Below are 10,000 nucleotides of genomic sequence, written 5' to 3' on the forward strand. Positions count from 1 at the left end.
TACAGGTAGGGTTAGACCGGGAGGGTTAAGGTCAAGGTTCACAGTTAGTGGTAATATCTACAGGTAGTGGTAATATCTACAGGTAGTGGTAATATCTACAGGTAGTGGTAATATCTACAGGTAAAGACAGGTAGTGGTAATATCTACAGGTAAAGACAGGTAGTGGTAATATCTACAGGTAAAGGCAGGTAGTGGTAATATCTACAGGTAAAGGCAGGTAGTGGTAATATCTACAGGTAGTGGTAATATCTACAGGTAAAGACAGGTAGTGGTATCTACAGGTAGTGGTAATATCTACAGGTAGTGGTAATATCTACAGATAAAGACAGGTAGTGGTAATATCTACAGGTAAAGGCAGGTAGTGGTAATATCTACAGGTAGTGGTAATATCTACAGGTAAAGACAGGTAGTGGTAATATCTACAGGTAGTGGTAATATCTACAGGTAAAGACAGGTAGTGGTAATATCTCCAGGTAGTGGTAATATCTCCAGGTAGTGGTAATATCTACAGGTAGTGGTAATATCTACAGGTAGTGGTAATATCTACAGGTAGTGGTAATATCTACAGGTAGTGGTAATATCTACAGGTAAAGACAGGTAGTGGTAATATCTCCAGGTAGTGGTAATATCTACAGGTAGTGGTAATATCTACAGGTAAAGGCAGGTAGTGGTAATATCTACAGGTAAAGGCAGGTAGTGGTAATATCTACAGGTAGTGGTAATATCTACAGGTAAAGACAGGTAGTGGTAATATCTACAGGTAGTGGTAATATCTACAGGTAGTGGTAATATCTACAGGTAAAGACAGGTAGTGGTAATATCTACAGGTAGTGGTAATATCTACAGGTAAAGGCAGGTAGTGGTAATATCTACAGGTAGTGGTAATATCTACAGGTAAAGACAGGTAGTGGTATATAGCAGCTCCTGTCAGGACCAGAGAGTAGTCAGCCCTAATCTAACAAGCCTCAGTCTTCTCACCTGTGGTATATAGCAGCTCCTGTCAGGACCAGAGAGTAGTCAGCCCTAATCTAACAAGCCTCAGTCTTCTCACCTGTGGTATATAGCAGCTCCTGTCAGGACCAGAGAGTGGTCAGCCCTAATCTAACAAGCCTCAGTCTTCTCACCTGTGGTATATAGCAGCTCCTGTCAGGACCAGAGAGTGGTCAGCCCTAATCTAACAAGCCTCAGTCTTCTCACCTGTGGTATATAGCAGCTCCTGTCAGGACCAGAGAGTGGTCAGCCCTAATCTAACAAGCCTCAGTCTTCTCACCTGTGGTATATAGCAGCTCCTGTCAGGACCAGAGAGTGGTCAGCCCTAATCTAACAAGCCTCAGTCTTCTCACCTGTGGTATATAGCAGCTCCTGTCAGGACCAGAGAGTGGTCAGCCCTAATCTAACAAGCCTCAGTCTTCTCACCTGTGGTATATAGCAGCTCCTGTCAGGACCAGAGAGTGGTCAGCCCTAATCTAACAAGCCTCAGTCTTCTCACCTGTGGTATATAGCAGCTCCTGTCAGGACCAGAGAGTGGTCAGCCCTAATCTAACAAGCCTCAGTCTTCTCACCTGTGGTATATAGCAGCTCCTGTCAGGACCAGAGAGTAGTCAGCCCTAATCTAACAAGCCTCAGTCTTCTCACCTGTGGTATATAGCAGCTCCTGTCAGGACCAGAGAGTAGTCAGCCCTAATCTAACAAGCCTCAGTCTTCTCACCTGTGGTATATAGCAGCTCCTGTCAGGACCAGAGAGTGGTCAGCCCTAATCTAACAAGCCTCAGTCTTCTCACCTGTGGTATATAGCAGCTCCTGTCAGGACCAGAGAGTGGTCAGCCCTAATCTAACAAGCCTCAGTCTTCTCACCTGTGGTATATAGCAGCTCCTGTCAGGACCAGAGAGTGGTCAGCCCTAATCTAACAAGCCTCAGTCTTCTCACCTGTGGTATATAGCAGCTCCTGTCAGGACCAGAGAGTGGTCAGCCCTAATCTAACAAGCCTCAGTCTTCTCACCTGTGGTATATAGCAGCTCCTGTCAGGACCAGAGAGTAGTCGTTGGTCCACTTGGAGGTGTAACCCCACCTGTCCTTGTTGCTGTCCCAGAAATGACTCCTGGCCGGGTATCCCACAATCCTCTCTGGGAAACTCTGCCACACCGTGAAAGCAAAGTCCACCTTGCAAAAAAAACGGGGGAGAGAGAGAGTGGTTTAACATTGAGCACCTATAGCTCGTAATACAACTACAGTACATGATTGCAATCCTTCCATTCAGCCTAAAGCTCATCTGTTGTGACAGTGCATCCAGTATATATAGATGAAGTTGACCGTTTTTGTCATTTATATAAAATGGTGAACACCTGCATTGTGTCTCACCCGCCACCCGCCAACCCCTCCTTTTACGCTACTGCTACTCTCTGTTCCTCATATATGCAGTCAGTTTAACCATATCTACATGTACATACTACCTCAATCAGCCTGACTAACCGGTGTCTGTATATAGCCTCTCTACTGTATGTAGCCTCTCTACTGTATGTAGCCTCTCTACTGTATATAGCCTCTCTACTGTATATAGCCTCTCCTGTATATAGCCTCTCTACTGTATATAGCCTCTCTACTGTATATAGCCTCTCTACTGTATGTAGCCTCTCTACTGTATGTAGCCTCTCTACTGTATGTAGCCTCTCTACTGTATGTAGCCTCTCTACTGTATATAGCCTCTCTACTGTATATAGCCTCTCTACTGTATGTAGCCTCTCTACTGTATGTAGCCTCTCTACTGTATGTAGCCTCTCTACTGTATATAGCCTCTCTACTGTATGTAGCCTCTCTACTGTATGTAGCCTCTCTACTGTATATAGCCTCTCTACTGTATAGAGCCTCTCTACTGTATAGAGCCTCTCTACTGTATATAGCCTCTCTACTGTATGTAGCCTCTCTACTGTATATAGCCTCTCTACTGTATAGAGCCTCTCTACTGTATATAGCCTCTCTACTGTATATAGCCTCTCTACTGTATATAGCCTCTCCTGTATATAGCCTCTCTACTGTATATAGCCTCTCTACTGTATATAGCCTCTCTACTGTATATAGCCTCTCTACTGTATATAGCCTCTCTACTGTATATAGCCTCTCTACTGTATATAACCTCTCTACTGTATATAGCCTCTCTACTGTATATAACCTCTCTACTGTATATAGCCTCTCTACTGTATATAGCCTCTCTCCTGTATATAGCCTCTCTCCTGTATATAGCCTCTCTACTGTATATAGCCTCTCTACTGTATATAGCCTCTCTCCTGTATATAGCCTCTCTACTGTATATAACCTCTCTACTGTATATAGCCTCTCTACTGTATGTAACCTGTCTTTTTACTGTTTTATTTCTTTACTTACCTATTGTTCACCTAATACCTTTTTGCACTATTGGTTAGAGCCTGTAAGGAAGCATTTCACTGTAAGGTCTGTTGTACACCTGTTGTATTCAGTGCACGTGACAAATAAACTTTGATTTGATTTGAGAACTGGGCCTAAAATAGAACCCTGTGGTACCCCCTTTAGTTTACATATGGTAATAAACTCCTGGCAGTAACTCACCTCAGTAGTAGAGAGAACTGGGCCTAAAATAGAACCCTGGGGTACCTCCTTTAGTTTACATACGGTAATAAACTACTGGCAGTAACTCACCTCAGTAGTAGAGAGAACTGGGCCTAAAATAAAACCCTGTGGTACTCCCTTAGTTTACCCCTTTAGTTTACATACGGTAACAAACTCCTGGCAGTAACTCACCTCAGTAGTAGAGAGAACTGGGCCTAAAATAGAACCCTGTGGTACCCCCTTTATTTTACGTACAGTAATAAACTCCTGGCAGTAACTCACCTCAGTAGTAGAGAGAACTGGGCCTAAAATAGAACCATGTGGTACCCCCTTTAGTTTACATACAGTAATAAACTCCTGGCAGTAACTCACCTCAGTAGTAGAGAGAACTGTATCCTCGTCCAGACTCAGAACGGCGTCTGTTGGTATTGTGTCATAGGGAAGGAAACGACTGCTCATCACCTGAAGACACAGCAACAAACAGTAGGACTCTTCACTGCAACAACAATCAATACAAGTCACTATATATCTGAGAACAATCAATACAAGTCACTATATATCTGAGAACAATCAATACCCGTGACTAGAATGTGCTTACTAGGGATAAATGTAGACTTTTCTCTGCACATCCATCAGCACATTGATGTATGTGAAGCTATAGGAGAAAAGGACTCACCTTGCTCTCCTCCTCTATGACCAGGACAGGTACTGAGGACTCACCTTGCTCTCCTCATCTATGACCAGGACAGGTACTGAGGACTCACCTTGCTCTCCTCCTCTATGACCAGGACAGGTACAGAGGACTCACCTTGCTCTCCTCCTCTATGACCAGGACAGGTACAGAGGACTCACCTTGCTCTCCTCCTATATGACCAGGACAGGTACTGAGGACTCACCTTGCTCTCCTCCTCTATGACCAGGACACGTACTGAGGACTCACCTTGCTCTCCCCATCTATGACCAGCTCTCCTCCTCTCCCCACCTTGCTCTACCCTTGCTCTCCCCATCTATGACCAGGACAGGTACTGAGGACTCACCTTGCTCTCCTCCTATATGACCAGGACAGGTACTGAGGACTCACCTTGCTCTCCTCCATCTATGACCAGGACAGGTACTGAGGACTCACCTTGCTCTCTCCATCTATGACCAGGACAGGTACGGCGGTGGCAGGCCAGCGGTGATTGGCCGGGAGGGGCTTGTCACAGTTCCATAGGACGATCACCTGGAATAATATGACATCGATTTAAACATGAAATGGCGTTTTCATCAGGATGGATTATATCAACACCGAAAGCTACTACATTTAATCCTAGTAAAATGTCCCTGTTTTAGGTCAGTTAGGATCATCAATTGATTTTTTTTTTTTAAAGTGAAATGTCAGAATAATAATAGAGAGAATTATTTATTTCAGCTTTTATTTCTTTCATCACATTCCCAGTGGGTCAGAAGTTTACATACACTCAATTAGTATTCGGTAGAATTGCCTTTACATTGTTTAACTTGGGTCAAATGTTTCGGGTAGCCCCTTCCACAAGCTTCCCACAATAAGATGGATGAATTTTGGCCCAATCCTCCTGACAAAGATGGTGTAACTGAGTCAGGTTTGTAGGCCTCCTTGCTTACACACGCTTTTCAGTTCTGCCCATAAATGTTCTATAGGATTGAGGTCAGGGCTTTGTGATGGCCACTCCAATACCTTGACTTTGTTGCCCGTAAGTCATTTTGCCACAACTTTGGAAGTATGCTTGGGGTCATTGTCCGTTTGGAAGACCCATTTGCGACCAAGCTTTAACTTCCTGACTGATGACTTGAGATGTTGCTTCAATATATGCACATCATTTTCCTCCTCATGATGCCATCTATTTTGTGAAGTGCACCAGTCCCTCCTGCAGCAAAGCAACCCCACATCATGATGCTGCCACCCCCCTGCTTCACGGTTAGGATAGTGTTCTTCGGCTTGCAAGCCTCTCCCTTTTTCCTCCAAATATAACGATGGTCATTATGGCCAAACAGTTCTATTTTTGTTTCATCAGACCAGAGGACATTTCTCTAAAAAGTACGATCTTTGTCCCCATGCTGCAAACTGTAGTCTGGCTTTTTTTATGGCGGTTTTGGAGCAGTGGCTTCTTCCTTGCTGAGCGGCCTTTCAGGTTATGTCGATATAGGACTCGTTTTACTGTGGATATAGATACTTTTGTACCTGTTTCCTCCAGCATCTTCACTGGGTCCTTTGCTGTTGTTCTGGGATTGATTTGCACTTTTCGCACAAAGTACGTTCATCTCTAGGAGACAGAACGTATCTCCTTCCTGAGCGGTATGACGGCTGCGTGGTCCCATGGTGTTTATACTTGCTTACTATTGTTTGTACAGATGTTAATCTACCTGGACACAGTGTTGAGATGTGAGTTAGTTAATCTACCTGGACACAGTGTTGAGATGTGAGTTAGTTAGTCTACCTGGACACAGTGTTGAGATGTGAGTTAGTTAGTCTACCTGGACACAGTGTTGAGATGTGAGTTAATCTACCTGGACACAGTGTTGAGATGTGAGTTAGTTAGTCTACCTGGACACAGTGTTGAGATGTGAGTTAGTTAGTCTACCTGGACACAGTGTTGAGATGTGAGTTAGTTAATCTACCTGGACACAGTGTTGAGATGTGAGTTAGTTAATCTACCTGGACACAGTGTTGAGATGTGAGTTAGTTAGTCTACCTGGACACAGTGTTGAGATGTGAGTTAGTTAGTCTACCTGGACACAGTGTTGAGATGTGAGTTAGTTAGTCTACCTGGACACAGTGTTGAGATGTGAGTTAGTTAGTCTACCTGGACACAGTGTTGAGATGTGAGTTAGTTAATCTACCTGGACACAGTGTTGAGATGTGAGTTAGTTAATCTACCTGGACACAGTGTTGAGATGTGAGTTAGTTGGTCTACCTGGACACAGTGTTGAGATGTGAGTTAGTTGGTCTACCTGGACACAGTGTTGAGATGTGAGTTAGTTAGTCTACCTGGACACAGTGTTGAGATGTGAGTTAGTTAGTCTACCTGGGCACAGTGTTGAGATGTGAGTTAGTTAGTCTACCTGGACACAGTGTTGAGATGTGAGTTAGTCTACCTGGACACAGTGTTGAGATGTGAGTTAGTCTACCTGGACACAGTGTTGAGATGTGAGTTAGTTAATCTACCTGGACACAGTGTTGAGATGTGAGTTAGTTAGTCTACCTGGACACAGTGTTGAGATGTGAGTTAGTTAGTCTACCTGGACACAGTGTTGAGATGTGAGTTAGATAGTCTACCTGGACACAGTGCTGGGACTTGGCGACAGCCACCAGTAGCTTGAGGATGGGCTGAGACTGGGAGACCAGGGGAGTCACAGCATGGATGATCGCCGTGAACTTGGGACGAGGCTTGATACCTGAAACACAGCCAAATAACAACAATATTCACTACATCAGAGCCACTTCCAGTCGTCCGTGCATACATTTACGAGTGTGCATGATCCCTGCAGGAATTGAACCTTTACAACCCTGGCATGGCTAACGCCAATGCTCTTACCCACTGAGATGCACAGGACGAATGTCAGTCAACAATGTTATCTAGATTATTTATATATTAGCACCAAAGATGCTGGAAATGTGTCCCTCCTTGCATCTCATCATGATGCATTGTTTCAGGCACAGTCTAGTGTAACAGTATAACTTTAGGCCGTCCCCTCGCCCCTACCCGGGCACGAACCAGGGACCCTCTGCACACATCAACAACAGTCACCCCACGAAGCATCGTTACCCATCGCTCCACAAAAGCCGCGGCCCTTTGCAGAGCAAAGGGGAACCACTACTTCAAGGTCTCAGAGCAAGTGACGTCACCGATTGAAACGCTTTTTAGCGCGAACCACCGCTAACTAAGCTAGCCGTTTCACATCTGTTACACCAGCACCACCGCTAACTAAGCTAGCCGTTTCACATCCGTTACACCAGCACCACCGCTAACTAAGCTAGCCGTTTCACATCCGTTACACCAGCACCACCGCTAACTAAGCTAGCCGTTTCACATCCGTTACACCAGCACCACCACCACTTTTCACACATAAATAAGGCTGTGTGACAGCGGGTGCTCGATGAGCTCCAGCCGTGGCTTCATCTGGCTCCGAATTTAATTTTGGGGGGGACGGGACGGTATCAACGATTGCGTCAGTCACCGCGTTAACTTAACGACCTCCCAAGACGAAGGTTAGAGTTTTGTTTCACGAATCGTGATCTGGAGGAAGCTCTGTAGAGTGGTCACTAGCTGGCACAGCCCCAAAATCATACAATCTGATTTTAAACCTAACCTTAACCCTAATGCCTAACCCTAACCTTAACCTTAACCACACTGCTAACCCTAATGCCTAACCCTAACCTTAACCACACTGCTAACCCTAATGCCCAACCCTAACCTTAACCACACTGCTAACCCTAATGCCTAACCCTAACCTTAACCACATTGCTACCCCTAATGCCTAACCCTAACCTTAACCACACTGCTAACCCTAATGCCTAACCCTAACCTTAACCACACTGCTAACCCTAATGCCTAACCCTAACCTTAACCACACTGCTAACCCTAATGCCTAACCCTAACCTTAACCACACTGCTACCCCTAATGCCTAACCTTAACCACACTGCTAACCCTAATGCCTAACCCTAACTTTAACCACACTGCTAACCCTAACCTTAGATTAAGACCAAAAAGCACATTTTTTCCCCATGAATTCTTACAATATAGACAATTCTGACTTTGTGGCTGGCCCATCTAGCAGAAATGACTCAGTACTGCATCCAAGGACAAGACTCACCCTAATAAATTACGTTAACCTGCTCTCAAGTCGGTGTGTGTGTTGTATCAATACAATTGGAAAAGCAAATCATAGAAAACAAACACATTCTTCAGTCAGAAGGTTCTCAACCAGCCGTCTGAATTACCCTGGACACCAAATCATCCACTTTGAAGGACCTCATCCAGCCATCTGAATTACCCCTGGACACCAAATCATCCACTTTGAAGGACCTCATCCAGCCGTCTGAATTACCCCTGGACACCAAATCATCCACTTTGAAGGACCTCATCCAGCCGTCTGAATTACCCTGGACACCGTATCATCCACTTTGAAGGACCTCATCCAGCTGTCTGAATTACCCCTGGACACAAAATCATCCACTTTGAAGGACCTCATCCAGCCGTCTGAATTTCCCCTGGACACCAAATCATCCACTTTGAAGGACCTCATCCAGCCATCTGAATTACCCCTGGACACCAAATCATCCACTTTGAAGGACCTCATCCAGCCGTCTGAATTACCCCTGGACACCAAATCATCCACTTTGACGGACCTCATCCAGCAGTCTGAATTACCCCTGGACACCAAATCATCCACTTTGAAGGTCCTCATCCAGCCATCTGAATTACCCTGGACACCAAACCATCCACTTTTGAGAGACCTTTGGAGATTATTCCACAAGTGTATGGTAGTAGGCTGATATGTGACTTCCCACTATATACAACGAACACACAATATTGCTAACGGATGTGATATGCATGTTTATAAGGGAGCACATGAATGTAGAACAGTGTCATCAACAATCAGTGTTACCTTTATTTAACCAGGTAGGCAAGTTGAGAACAAGTTCTCATTTACAACTGCGACCTGGACCAAGATAAAGCAAAGCAGTTCGACACATACAACGACACAGAGTTACACATGGAGTAAAACAAACATACAGTCAGTAATACATTTCGCTCCCCCGTTTTACCAATGTCATTAATAGATATTTATGGTAAAAGGACTGGGCCTAAAATAGAACCTTGTGGTACACTCTTTTGTAATGTCCTGGAAACCAGATTTTACAACCATCCGCGTTAACGTTCTGGGTTCTCTTTAACAGATGGTTACAAGACTCACCGACATGTAGCTTGGCGTAGTGGAAGATCTGAGCAATTACAAGTGGGAGCATGTAGATGTTCGTGGAACACCACCACACGTTATGTTACAGTAGGACTCACCTGGCTTTGGCGAACGGGGAAGTCTACCAGATAGGAGATTTAAATGGTGAACTGAACAGGGCCTAAAATAGAACCTTGTCGTAATGCCCGGAGAACCAAATTCATGACCATTCACATGGATGAACTTTGATGCACATTTGAGATCTATCTGAAGATCGTTGCAGGACTCACCTGGCTTTGGCGAACGGGGAAGTCTACCAGATAGGAGATTTAAATGGTGAACTGAACAGAGCCTAAAATAGAACCTTGCGGTACCCCTGTCGTAATGCCCGGAGAACCAAATTCATGACCATCCACATGGATGAACTTTGATGCACATTTGAGATCTATCTGAAGATCGTGGCAGGACTCACCTAGCTTTGCATAGTGGAAAGGGAAGTC

At 44.8% G+C, this 10,000-nt stretch overlaps 1 protein-coding gene across 1 annotated transcript in view; it reads right to left on the reverse strand.

Annotated features, from left to right (window-relative positions):
- Positions 1-2,000: 2,000 nt before the first annotated feature.
- The window catches only part of LOC139400287 (exostosin-1a-like), a gene marked incomplete at its 3' end in the record, with an annotated part of 22,853 nt that continues 14,853 nt past the window's right edge, over positions 2,001-10,000 (reverse strand). Inside the window, exons 5-9 of the mRNA XM_071145254.1 lie at positions 9,973-10,000; positions 6,876-6,994; positions 4,707-4,802; positions 3,953-4,042; positions 2,001-2,161 (exon numbers count right to left, since the gene is read on the reverse strand). The exon at positions 9,973-10,000 is cut by the window's right edge and continues 105 nt beyond it. Coding sequence (XP_071001355.1) covers positions 2,001-2,161; positions 3,953-4,042; positions 4,707-4,802; positions 6,876-6,994; positions 9,973-10,000 — 494 coding nt within the window. The remainder of the gene's footprint in view (positions 2,162-3,952; positions 4,043-4,706; positions 4,803-6,875; positions 6,995-9,972) is intronic.

The sequence above is a fragment of the Oncorhynchus clarkii genome, unplaced genomic scaffold (assembly GCF_045791955.1).
Source record: "Oncorhynchus clarkii lewisi isolate Uvic-CL-2024 unplaced genomic scaffold, UVic_Ocla_1.0 unplaced_contig_13591_pilon_pilon, whole genome shotgun sequence".
Classification (NCBI taxonomy): Eukaryota; Metazoa; Chordata; class Actinopteri; order Salmoniformes; family Salmonidae; genus Oncorhynchus; species Oncorhynchus clarkii.